Source organism: Cucumis sativus, chromosome 6 (assembly GCF_000004075.3).
Source record: "Cucumis sativus cultivar 9930 chromosome 6, Cucumber_9930_V3, whole genome shotgun sequence".
In the NCBI taxonomy this organism is placed as follows: domain Eukaryota; kingdom Viridiplantae; phylum Streptophyta; class Magnoliopsida; order Cucurbitales; family Cucurbitaceae; genus Cucumis; species Cucumis sativus.
The window spans coordinates 18496828-18510326 of NC_026660.2; the positions used below are offsets into that span (position 1 = coordinate 18496828).

Genomic DNA, 13499 nt, shown 5'->3' on the forward strand with positions numbered 1-13499 from the left:
TGTTGTTTTGTTTTTGTTTTTGTTTTTTTTTTTTTTTTTTTGCAGGAATGACTTTGTCGAGCTTCTTCTAGGGACGATCGGGCTTTTGCCGTCAGATCTATCGCCCTAGTTGGAGAGATCGACTCTGTCATCGTCGGGCTTCGATCTTCGTTTGCAGAAATGACTTTGTTGAGCTTCTTCTAGGGACGATCGGGCTTTTGCCGTCAGATCTATTGCCCTAGTTGGAGAGATCGACTCTGTCATCGTCGGGCTTCAATTTTCGTTTGCAGAAATGACTTTGTTGAGCTTCTTCTAGGGACGATCGGGCTTTTGCCGTCAGATCTATTGCCCTAGTTGGAGAGATCGACTCTGTCATCGTCGGGCTTCAATTTTCGTTTGCAGAAATGACTTTGTTGAGCTTCTTCTAGGGACGATCGGGCTTTTGCCGTCAGATCTATCGCCCTAGTTGGAGAGATCGACTCTGTCATCGTCGGGCTTCAATCTTCGTTTGCAGAAATGACTTTGTTGAGCTTCTTCTAGGGACGATCGGGCTTTTGCCGTCAGATCTATCGCCCTAGTTAGGAGAGATCGACTCTGTCATCGTCGGGCTTCGATCTTCGTTTGCAGAAATGACTTTGTTGAGCTTCTTCTAGGGACGATCGGGCTTTTGCCGTCAGATCTATCGCCCTAGTAGGAGAGATCGACTCTGTCATCGTCGGGCTTCAATCTTCGTTTGCATAAATGACTTTGTTGAGCTTCTTCTAGGGACGATCGGGCTTTTGCCGTCAGATCTATCGCCCTAGTAGGAGAGATCGACTCTGTCATCGTCGGGCTTCGATCTTCGTTATCACCAATTGAGCTTCTTCGTTTTTTTTTTTTTTTTTCTTCTTCTTCTTATTCTTCTTTCTTTTTGTTTTTTCTTCTTTTGCTTCTTTCTTTTTTGTTTTCTTCTTCTTCTTCTTTCTTTTGTTTTTTTTTCTTTTCTTCTTTCTTTTGCTTTTTGCTTTTTTTTTTTTTTTTTTTCCTTCTTTCTTCTTCATCATTTTCTTCTTTCTTCTTCTTGCTTCTCCCCTTTTTTTTTTCTTTCTTTCTTGGTTGTGGTACTAGGGAGAAGATGAAGATGAATCATCTAGCTTGCGACACCTTAGAGCTGATGAAAATGAATTCCATCGGCCGGGTTGTGACACCTGTTAGATGATAAAGATGAATACTCTCAGCTACGACATATAGGAGAAGATGAAGATGAATCCTCTCGGCTATGACATATGGGAGGAGATGAAGATGAATTCTCTTCAGTTGCAGCACTTGGAAGAAGATGAAGATGAATCCTCTCAGCTATGACATATGAGAGAAGATGAAGATGAATCCTCTCGGCTATGACATATGAAAGGAGATGAATCCTCTCGACTATGACATATGGGAGGAGATGAAGATGAATCCTATTCAATTGCAGCACCTGGGAGAAGATGAAGATAAATCCTCTCGGCTATGACATATGGGAGAAGATGAAGATGAATCCTCTCGGCTATGACATATGAGAGAAGATGAATCATTTTCGATTGCAGCACCTGGGAGAAGATGAAGATGAATCTTCTCAGCTATGACATATAAGAGAAGATGAAGATGAATCATCTTTGATTGTAGCACCTAGAAGAAGATGAAGGTGAATCCTTCCGGCTACGACATATGAAAGAAGATGAAGATGAATTCTCTTTGGTTGCAACTCCTAAAAGAAGATGAAAATGAATCTTCTTTGGTTGCGACACCTGAAAGAAGATGAAGGTGAATCTTCTCGGTTGCGACTCTTAGGAGAAGATGAAGATGAATCTTCTCAGTTGCAATTCCAATGAGAAGATGAAGATGAATCCTCTCGGTTGTAGCACCTAGAAGAAGATGAAGGTGAATCCTTCCGGCTACGTCATATGAAAGAAGATGAAGATGAATCCTCTTTGGTTGCAGCACCTGGAAGAAGATAAAGATGAATCTTCTTTGGTTGCGACACCTGAAAGAAGATGAAGGTGAATCTTCTCAGTTGCAATTCTTAGGAGAAGATGAAGATGAATCCTCTCGGTTGTTACACCTGAGAGAAGATGAAAATGAATCTTCTTGATTGCGACTCCTAGGTGAAGATGAAGATGAATCATCTCGGTTGTAACACATGGAGGAAGACAAAGATGAATCCTCTCACTTGCGACACCTTAGAGCAGATGAAGATGAATCATCTTCGATTGCAAAACTTAGAAGAAGATGAAGATGAATCCTCTTCGGTTGCAATAAGCTGAAGATGAAGCAGAGGTTAAAGCTTTAGCATTGCATGCATCTTCTTCAAGAGGCAGAAACGATGTTACACTGTCGTTTTCATCTTGGAGAGGCGAAGGCAGAGCTACCCGATCGTCGTCCTATCAAAGTTGTACCATCGTTATCCTCTCAAAGAGCTGGAGCTACAGCATCGATGAAGCCTTCAAACTTGAATATAAGGAATCATCAATGAAACTTTTATGCTTGAATTTGAGGGATCATTAATGATGCCTTTGAGCTTGATTTTAAGATTCTTTTTTTTTTCTTTTTTACATGCACTCAACTTGTACATAGTCTTTGCACGGAGTTTGTACATCTTCAATTTATTTCATCTCATTGTTACTAAAGATGAACATCTTGAATTTAGGGATTTGCCCCCAATTTGTTATGATTCCTTAGTAGAGATGAACACCCTTTGAAGAAAAGAATTAACTCACGACGTAGTTCAAGGTTTTTTTTTTTTTTTATAATGGTGGACTGAACTTAAAGTTTTCTTTAAGTTGCCTACGTACCCTTTATAATGTAGGGATCAAGTCATAACGTAGTTCAACTTTTTTTTTTGCTGGACTGGGCTTAAGGTTTTCCTTAAGCTGCCTACGTACCCTTTATAATATAGGGATCAAGTCATAACGTAGTTCAATTTTTTTTTTGCTGGACTGGGCTTAAGGTTTTCCTTAAGCTGCCTACGTACCCTTTATAATATAGGGATCAAGTCATAACGTAGTTCAATTTTTTTTTTTTTTTTTTTTTTTTTACCTAACAAAATTAAGCATAAAATTTTTTAAGAAATTTACCATTGATTGGGCCAATTCGTAGTCCGTCTTGATCAACGATCTTGTATGCGCCATTTGTATAAACTTCTTTAACAATGTAAGGTCCATCCCATTTAGGTGTGAACTTATTTCCTGTATGCCTTGTTGTGATGATCGGTCTCCTTACGGCAAGTACTAGATCACCGACTTGAAAGGAGCGAGGTTTAACGTGTTTATCAAAAGCTTTGGACATTCTCGCTTGATAACATTCCAATGCTTGCTGAGCCTCTAATCGCTTTTCGTCAAGTGCTTCTAATTCTTGAAGACGTAACTTCACATTATCTTCGGTAGTCAATCCCTCTTGTACTGCCATTCTTAGTGACGGAATTTCCCTTTCGAGAGGAAGGACAGCCTCCACACCGTAAACAAGCGAATATGGTGTAACCCCTGTAGGGGTGCGATGAGTCGTCCGATAAGCCCATAATGCCTCGCCGATCTTTTCTTGCCAATCCCTCTTTGACTTGGAGACAATTTTCTTTAAAAGATTACACAATGTTTTGTTGAATGCTTCTGCTAGTCCATTCGCAGCTGCGTTGTACATGGATGACTTATATTGCTTGAATTTGAATTTTTCACATAACTTGTCCATCATACTATTGGAGAATTGCTTTCCATTATCCGTCACGATTCGATGTGGAATACCGTATCGATAGATGATGTGTGTTCGAATAAAGTCTGCCACGTTCTCCTTCTTGGCTTCTCTCAATGAAATGGCCTCAGCCCACCTTGAAAAATAGTCTGTTGCTGCTAGGATATAAGAATGTCCTGCTGATGATTTTGGTGTAATGGGGCCAACCAGATCGAGTCCCCAAGCCTCAAAAGGCCAAGAAGCCACAGTTGGATGAAGAGGTTCTGGAGGTTGGTGTATGAAGTTTGCATGGTATTGACAAGGCTCACACTTCTTCACATAGTCTATTGAATCTTGGATCATCTTAGGCCAGTAGTAGCCCATTCTTCTTAGCTGGAATTGAAGCTTTGGTCCCGATTGATGTGCTCCACAAACACCTGCATGTACTTCCTTTAGAGCTTTTACCGAATCTTCCTTTCCGAGACATCGAAGGAAGAGCCCTTCAAGAGAACGGCGATATAAAGTTCCCTTGTAATAAATGAAGTGTGCTGCCCTTCTTCGTATCTCAATTTTATGACGAGAATCCTTTGGAAGCTTTCCATGTTCAAGATACTCTATGATGGGTTGACGCCAATCTTCTTCATCAATCAAATAGGATGTTGCCATGTTCACTTCCTGACATTCAGGCCTAACTGGGGGTATAATCCATCGTTGACAAAGTGGTATGTTCAGAGTTACATCATCTGGCATGGTCAAGGCCGTGGCTAAATTTGCCAATGCATCCGCTCTCTTATTTTCTACTCTAGGGACATGTTCTAACATCACATTATCAAACTTTTCCATCAATTGTCGAGCATAAGCAAAATATGGCTTCAAGTCTTCATGTTTCACGTCATATTGAAGCGAGAGTTGATTGATTATCAATTTTGAATCACCATAGACCTCTATGAATGACACTCCGATTTCTAATGCTATTTGAAGGCCAATTATCAAAGCCTGATATTCAGCCACATTGTTTGAACACAATTCGGAAAGTGCAAAGCTATAAGGCAACATATGCTTCTCAGGAGAAATGAGGACAATGCCTGCCCCCGCACCACTTCTTCGAGCTGCACCATCGAAGTACATAGTCCAAGGTTCCATAACTTCTGTGAAGAAAACCTCATCGTCTGGTAGGTCATCACATAACTTCCAATCCGAAGGAATTGGGTGGTCTGCTAAAAAGTCTGCTAGCGCTTGTCCTTTTATCGCCTTTTGGGGAATATAGACAATGTCATATTGTTGGAGTAGAACCGCCCATTTGGCTAAGCGTCCAGAGATGATTGGCCTGGATAGAACATACTTTATAGGGTCTGCTTTTGCCACTAGATGAACCGTGAAGGCCTGCATATAATGCCTCAACTTATCAATGGCAAAGAAAAGTGCAAGACACATCTTTTCGATAGGAGAATAGTTAACTTCAGCCCCAATTAATGTTCTGCTTAGATAGTAGAGAGAACGCTCCTTTCCCTTTACCTCTTCTTGTGCCAGTAATGCTCCTAAGGACCTTTCTTGTGCAGCAATGTACAATATTAGTGGTTTGTCAGGTACTGGAGCTCCCAGCACTGGGGGAGTAAGCAAGTATTTCTTTATGCTATCAAAAGCGTTCTGACAAGCTTCATCCCACACAAAATTTTCTCCTTTTCTCATCAACTTTTGAAAAGGTTGACACCGACCGGCCAAGTTAGAGATGAACCTTCGGATGTAAGCCAGTCGTCCTTGGAGACTTCTTAGGTCATGCAAACTTTTAGGTCTTGACATCTTCTGAATGGCATCAATCTTGGACTGGTCTATTTCGATCCCTCGATGCCTTACAATGAAGCCAAGAAATTTTCCTGAAGTTACACCAAACGCACACTTGAGAGGGTTCATCCTTAGCTGATATTTTCGCAAGCGATCAAACACGACTTTTAGATCCTTCAAATGGTCTTGTCGTCTCTTTGTTTTGACTACAAGATCATCAACATAACATTCAACATACCTGTGCAACATATCATCAAACACTTTCTGCATGGCACGTTGATAAGTAGCGCCGGCATTTTTCAATCCAAAGGGCATCACCTTGTAACAGTATATTCCCTTTGGAGTTCTGAAAGCTGTCATTTCTTCATCTGAGAGGGCCATCCGTATTTGATTATATCCAGACGACCCATCCATAAACGACAACGCCTCGTGTCCAGTAGTTGCATCAACCATGATTTCGGTGATGGGCAAGGGAAAATCATCTTTAGGGCATGCATTATTCAGATCGCGAAAGTCTACACAAACGCGAAGTTGTCCATTTTTTTTTCTAACAGGGACAATGTTTGCTATCCACGTTGGATATTTGACCTCGCGAATGAATCCTGCTTCGATCAACTTGTTGACTTCCACCTCGATTTGAGGGATAAGCTCCGGTCGAAAACGTCGTTGTGCTTGTTTAATCGGTCGATATCCAGGTTTAATTGCAAGATGATGGACTGCTACTTTTGGGTCAAGTCCTGGCATCTCCTTGTACGACCACGCAAAGATGTCCCTGTATTCGGTGAGCAAACTCATATATTTATCCACCTCTTCGTTAGAGAGGGACGCACTAATGAAAGTCGGACGTGGTTCCTCTATTGTACCAAGGTTCACCTCTTTTAGCTCGTCTACAGTAGATTGGCCACCATCCTCTAAACTTTGTGGGGCATTTTCTCTCGTCTTCTTCATGAGTTCCAGTCTCTGATTCCTCAATAATGGTGATGTGATGACATGAAGTTTCACATTCCCCTTGTTCCGACCCTTCTTTTTCAGGATTCGTTAGTATAACATCATGTCTTTTTACCTTTAACGAACCTTGACTTGTATTGAGAGTAACAAAAGTTTTTCTTTTCATGCGAGAAGGAACGTTGCTATGAATTTCTCCATTTTCCTTTGTCTCGCAAGGAAACTTCTTACTACGATAATTATCGACATCTGTATGCTTAATTCGACGCCAAACTTTCACACGAGACATTGGTTCCTTCTTCTTTGTATCTATGTTGGAATCAATGTTGTCGTGTGATCCTTTATCCCCGAGATGATTAAAAATCGGAGCACGGGGTGCTTGTACATTTTTCTTTTTAGACACACCTAGCCTTTCAAAGGCTGATGGTCTTGTAGTTGTCAAGGCATGGCATGTGCTTTCTTCCTTTATGGGAGTCGTAGTTAGCCTTCGAAAGACCGAATGTCTCTCAAGGTTTGGTACTGACTGGAGCCTTTCTCTTTCTGCCTCTGTCATGCTTAGCCTTTCAAATACTACGGGACGTGCAACAGATGGTCTAATTCGATCAAATACTGAGATTCTCTGATTATCACCTTCTTTTACGTCAGTATTGTCATCCTCCTCTATAGTTATATGATTGATGTCAACCACTTTTTCCTTCCCCTTTTTAGTTATACGGATCGGTTCTGGCGACTTGTATCCGAGTCCTTTTCTCGACACGGGTATAGAATGTCCTTCCCGTAGAAGCTTCTTTTGAGTTGAGGAGAGCTCAGGTCGGTCATGAATTTCCAAGCTTTTAAACTCGGTGTGAGCTGTGAAGTCATAACCTGCTTTCGCCATCAATTTGTAAGCCTTGGGGTCGAATCCGTCTTTCGTTCGCCTTTGGGGCAAGTTTGCTTCCACCAGATCTACCTTTACCTCTTGCTTCGCTATCTTAGTTAGTGGTGTAGTGAAGCTTTCTTTTATGATTTCGATGTCACCAACTTTCAAACCTTTTGGAGACTCCATGAATGGTGATTCGCCTTTCTTGCGCCTTGACAGAGGGACATAACGCAAAACTGGTGTGTTTGCAGCATTTTCATTCTTCAAGATCATACCCTTTGTGCTGCTAGTGTATGCTTCACCCTTTCCAGAGTTAAAGGTTCTCGCACTTTCATGTGGTTCTGTGGTTGCGAGTGATTTCAGTTGTGAATTATCTTCTTCTTTTGTAAGAGGGGTTTCTGCAGGCGAAACTTCTAAAATATTATTATTCTTTGAATAAAACTTTGCATCTGCGAAGTGAGACTCAGCTTCTGAAAATGGATTAGAGTCGGCTTCAACCTTCTTTACACCGTCCTGATAAAATTTGAAGCACTGATGCAGTGTTGAAGTTACTACTCCGTTTCCATGAATCCAAGGACGCCCTAGTAACAACTTGTAAGTAGTCCTTGAGTCTATGACATGAAACAATGCACTGGCCTTTAGGTCGCCAATTATGAGTTCTAACCGTATCATGCCTATTGCTCTTTGGCTACCTTGGTTAAAACCTTGAATTACTAGCTTGCTATTTGAGAGCTCGTCCATCAAGATGCCTAATTGCCACATAGTCGACTTTGGCATTATGTTGACAGCTGAGCCATTATCAATGAGGATTCGATCGACTCTCTGTTCTCGAACGTATCCAGAAACATACAAAGGTCTATTATGAAGTTTAGATCCCAACAACAAATCCTCATCTGAGAAGTCTATAGACATACAATAAGAACCACTCTCATATGTCATAGTCGGAGTACTCGAACTTGATGCTCTTGAATTTAGCAATGCATCAATAAGGATGGTTTTGGTCTCTTGAGGAAGTGATAATAGATCCTCTACATTAAACCTTGAAAGGTCTTTTGATACTCCCTCTCCTTCTAGTGATCTTGGAGGGATTATTTCTTCCTCCGTTGTGTTGATAGCATGACACGCAACGACTTCTGGGTCTTCATCCTGATGATCACAAAGGAAGCTTTTTGGAAGGAAGTCTGCCAAGGTCACTAAGCGTTGAGGTCGAGAGAAATTCATGTCTTCATTATGTACGAGCTTAAGCTTATGAGTCTTCTTCTTTTTCTTATTCTTTTGAGTCTTATTTCCTCTTCTATAGTTTTGGTAAGAGCGAGACTCTCTTTGGGTCGGGATCGACTGTCTTTTCTTTCGGTGGGTCACCACTATCCACCCTTCATCGTCTTCTTCGATTGGTCTTTTCTCTCCTTGAGGATCCTCGTATGAGATTTCCTGAAAGAATTGGACAACTATAGGCTCAAAGGTCCCGAACTGGACCAAGCTTTTCCTTTGCTCAAAAATCAATCTCGACGAAGAAGCCTCAGACATTATCGTCACTTCAGCGTGGTTTGTTTGAGCTACTTCCTCCAAATCTAGCTCAATCCTTTTCTCACGAGCCAACCTTAGAATTAGCTCCTTCAGCACGAAGCATTTCTCTACTGGATGACTGATGACCCGATGATACTTGCAGTAATTGGGATCATCTACCTTTCCTGCTTGCTCAGGTCGTTTACATTCTGGCAGCTGGATCAGCTGCTTCTCTAGTAGTTGCTCTAGCATGTCAGCGATATCTGAATCAGGAAATGGGTAAACTTTTTCCTGTCTTTCTTTTAAAGTCAGACGTCGCCTTTCGCTTCCATCATCCTTCTTTTCAACCCTCGCTTCCTTTCCTTTGGAGAATTTCAGCGGGGTTGTGTTTACGACCATAGATTCTTTCGCGGTGCTTTTCACTATCTTTTCAGCACCTTTCATCTCTTTCTTATCTTTCTTTACTTCAGGAACAAGAAAATCTTTAGTTCCTCTAGTGGCGATGCTCAACTCCATATCATGAGCTCGAGTTGCCAGTTCTTCAAATGTGCGCGGGCTTTATTCCCTGCAAAATGTAGAGGAGTCCCCAGTGCATGCCTTGGGTGCACATTTCTACAGCCGACAGTTCGGTGAGCCGATCTTTACAGTCAAGACTTAGAGCTCTCCATCTATTGATGTAGTCGATGACTGGTTCTCCCTTTCTTTGTTTCGTATTTGTAAGCTCCATCATGCTTACAGTACGCCTGGTGCTGTAGAAGCGATTGAGAAACTCCTTTTCTAGTTGTTCCCAACTCTCAATGCTTTCTGGCTCCAGATCAGTATACCATTCAAAAGCATTTCCTTTCAAGCTTCGAACAAATTGTCTGACTAGTTGATCTCCTCTTGATCCTGCATTCTCACATGTTTCGACGAAGTGAGCAACGTGCTGTTTTGGATTGCCCTTTCCGTCAAACTGCTGGAATTTTGGAGGCTGATATCCAAGCGGCATTCTCAAGTTGTCGATTCTTTTGGTGTATGGTTTAGAGTACATGAAAGAAGTCTGAGATGGGCCTCCATATTGTGCTCTGATGGAGCTTGTGATCATATCTTGTAATTGTTGAACCGAGAGAGAAGCCACAGAAGTTGATTGTTGTTGTGGCTGATTTTCTTGTACCACGTTCTTCCCTTTGTCATCAACTTTAACGACAGGAGTTTGACTCGATTCAGCAGTTTCACGAGTCTGCATCTGCTCCTTTAAAGCTGCAATTTCGTGGTCTCGTTCATCAACAACCTTCATCAGGAGATTAATTTTTCTCTCCATCTCCGCCATGGCAGTCTCGACTGCTACATCAGCCATCATGACGGACATCACATCTGGGTGTGCTTCTTTCAGTGACCTGCTAGAGGCAGAATCATAATCATTATATAGAGGATTTTCCTTGATGACAATTCCAGCTTTAGGAGATTCCATCAATTGCTTCAGGATGCTCTGCGCGATAGCGGAACCTTGGTCTTGCCCATGGATGATCCCCTTGGAACGACTACGGGTGATAGGTCCCGTGTAGGTGTCGCTTGCAGCTGAAGATTTGGATGCAGCTTTCTTTGATGCCATTGGTTTGCTTGTAGATGTAGATGATGAGAGAGAGATGAGAGGTAGAGATGGTCCCACTGGGCGTGCCAATTTGTTCGCACGAGATTTCCGGAGAAATTTAATTCGTGGACTTGAACTTGGGTTGATGTTGTATTTTTGTTGATTTGATGCGATGCGGTTCAATCTCTAGAATTTGATCCTCTGATTCTCTCTCAACTGTATGTCTACGCTTGATTTGGGGGAAGCGGAGCACGTGATGTTCTTGAAGTTTGTTGAACGTCTACGCTTGATTTTGGAGAAGCGGAGCACGTGATGTTCTTGAAGTTTGTTGAACGTCTACGCTTGATTTGGAGAAGCGGAGCACGTGATTTTCTTCAAGTTGGTTGAATGCTTACGCTTGATTTGAGGAAGCGGAGCACGTGATGTTCTTGAAGTTTGTTGAACGTCTACGCTTGATTTGGAGAAGCGGAGCACGTGATGTTCTTGAAGTTTGTTGAACGTCTACGCTTGATTTGGAGAAGCGGAGCACGTGATGTTCTTGAAGTTTGTTGAACGTCTACGCTTGATTTGGAGAAGCGGAGCACGTGATTTTCTTCAAGTTGGTTGAATGCTTACGCTTGATTTGAGGAAGCAGAGCACGTGATGTTCTTGAAGCTTGTTGAACGTCTACGCTTGATTTGGAGAAGCGGAGCACGTGATGTTCTTCAAGTTGGTTGAATGCTTACGCTTGATTTGAGGAAGCGGAGCACGTGATGTTCTTGAAGTTGGAGTCTTGGGAGAAAGTTTGTATCTTCAAAACAGCTTCAATCTTCGAGGGTGGTCAACTTCAGAAGTTAGGGAGTCTTCTAGCTTTTGGAAGAATTCTCTTCTAGCTTTTGGAAGAATTCTCTCTGGATCTTCTAGAGTCAAAATTTTCCAACCTCTACAAATGAGAAGAATTCCTCTATTTATAGAGTTTACTGGTGGGCTTTATGGGTTTGAATCTGGTTGGTCCATGGACCAGACCCATGGGCTCAACCATATGGACTTAGGTTATATTTAGTCTTTGGGCTCAATTAAGCTTTTTTTTTTTTTGGCTTAATTGAACTTAGTCCAAGTAAATAATATTTAATTGAACTAAAATGATTAACTTAATCCAACGATTAATATGAAAACATGTGGCATTCTTAGAATGACCAATTTATTTATTTTAACTCTTTAATTTGGAGCATGTGTCAATTTTAATTAGTCCCAAATTTAATTATTTGTATTTTTCATCATTAACTTAATAAATGATGTGGCAACTTGTGATTGGTCTCAAAATTTCTTATTCAACACCCATTAATTTCATTTGGATTATGATGTAATTAGACAAGGGCAGAAACGATCAATCATTTCAAAGAAACAACAAAGAATTAGGTAACGACAGACCCGTATGGACCAGAAAAGAAAAATAAAATAAAAATCTTTATTAATTTTTATTTTCTCAAGTAAAATCACATCATGATCAATGGTAAGTACATGCAGTAATAAAAATTTAAAAAACAAAATTGGTTTTTTTTTTTTAAAGAAAAAGAATACGTAACATTCCATTTGATGAAGCACATCGAACAAGTAACGCCAACCATTCAAATTTTAAATGTAATCAAGAAGCATTATTATTCTTATCGTTAATTTTGATTCACCACAAAAAAAAAAAATAAAAACTAATAATTATTTAACGAAAGGAAAATGGGCATTCCCGCCGCAATAACGGCGATTGGAAAGACAAGTTACCAAAAACTGCAAAACAGTCCCTATATTTTAATGCATTCACATTGAATAGCCCCCTGCTTCAATCCAATTTACAAAACTACCTCCACAAATTTACAGAATGGGGGAAGTTCAACCGGATGCACTATGATCACTCCCATCTCTCTCTGTTTTACCAGAACCACATGAAATTATTGGAATATAGTTCGTTCAATTAACTTTCTATTCAATAATCGCAACAAATAGAAAGAGAAAATTGAATATTATATATATGGATTTATTTGAGAACTCACGGAGTAATGATCTCAGGCGGTTTGTCCAGGGGCTCACCGCTGGAACTGGAAGAGAGAGAAGGATTAGAAGGGAGAGGAAGAGGAGCGTCTGATAATCCAGCGGAGTCTTCGATGAGTGGAGTAGTAGTTGTAGTAGTAGTAGTAGTAGTGGTAGTGGAGGTTGGAGGGAAATCGGAGTGGATCCGGTGAGAGTGAGGGAATCGAGAAGGTTGAGGTTGAAGAGAGTGGAAATTCCAACCGAATTCGGTGAGGATGGTGGAATCGGAATCGGGAGGGAAGAAGAAAAAGAGCGTCGGAGGGGGAAGTAGAGGAGGAATCGGCAGTGGAGAAAAGAGGATGAGGAGGAGGAGGAGGAGGAGGAGAATCGGCCATTAATGGAAGAGGAAGGAAGAAGTGAGAGAGAGAGAGAGAGAGAGAAAGGAGAGGGGAATTAATGAATTAATTAAAGAGAGAATTAGGGTTTGAGAAGAGAAAGGGGAAATGGAGTGTACGTTGAAGAAAGAAAAAGAAGAAGAAGAAGAAATGGAAAGGACGCGTAATTTTTTCTTTTTCTTTTTTCTTTTGGTTTTGGGTTTTTGAACTTTTTGAAAGGTTTTGGAAAGCAATGTCCCGTCAATATACAGTTGCGATTGAGAGAAACGTAGAAGGAGGAAGGGAAAAATAAAAAGTAAATTTTAAATTTAAAAAATAGAAAGAAAAAAAAAAGCCTCAACTTCTTAAGAAGAACTAAGTCATGGACGGAGGGTGGCTCCCCACGCGCCCATCTATTCAATTTTACAAATATTCATTATTACGTTTATTTTTTGTTTTAATCCTTAACTCTTATTTCAACTCATTTTTCCTTTTTTTCAAAAAATAAAAAATATATATTATGTTTCTTTATAAATTTTTTTAAACTAAATTTATAAATACACCTCGTTAATTGTTGATGATTAAACACTACAAATAAAATGATATTTGATTTTTAAAATTTAATATTTTGTCTTATAATTTTAATTAAAAATTTGTGTGCTTATGTTCGTTGAAATTGGTGAAAGTATATCGTGATAGAAAATTTTAGAAGAAATTACGAAGATAAATTACAAACACATAAAACTAAAAACGAGATTGTTAATTAGTGAATAGAGTCCTAAGAGTTTATTTCTTTTATGAAAAT

At 40.4% G+C, this 13499-nt stretch overlaps 1 protein-coding gene and 1 long non-coding RNA gene across 2 annotated transcripts; both read right to left on the reverse strand.

Moving 5' to 3' along the window:
* Positions 1–3005: 3005 nt before the first annotated feature.
* Positions 3006–9265, reverse strand: LOC116404510. The gene is made up of 4 exons (XM_031887028.1): positions 8606–9265; positions 7686–8389; positions 6503–7571; positions 3006–6399 (listed from the first exon to the last, which is right to left on the reverse strand). The coding sequence occupies exons 1-4, from the start codon at positions 9263–9265 to the stop codon at positions 3043–3045; spliced, it is 5790 nt and encodes a 1929-aa protein (XP_031742888.1). The 3' UTR covers positions 3006–3042.
* Positions 9266–11747: 2482 nt separating this feature from the next.
* On the reverse strand, positions 11748–12871 carry LOC116404401. The gene is made up of 2 exons (XR_004217243.1): positions 12344–12871; positions 11748–12217 (listed from the first exon to the last, which is right to left on the reverse strand). It is a non-coding gene; the product is annotated as an uncharacterized LOC116404401 (long non-coding RNA).
* Positions 12872–13499: the final 628 nt, after the last annotated feature.

Coding starts and splice junctions, on each gene's coding strand:
- LOC116404510 (XM_031887028.1), bottom strand. CDS start 9,265: ATGGAGTTGAGCATCGCCACTAGAGGAACTAAAGATTTTCTTGTTCCT. Junction 8,390..8,605: donor ACGATGAAGGGTGGATAGTG/GTGACCCACCGA, acceptor TGTGATCATCAG/GATGAAGACCCAGAAGTCGT. Junction 7,572..7,685: donor TCTCACTTCGCAGATGCAAA/GTTTTATTCAAA, acceptor ACCACATGAAAG/TGCGAGAACCTTTAACTCTG.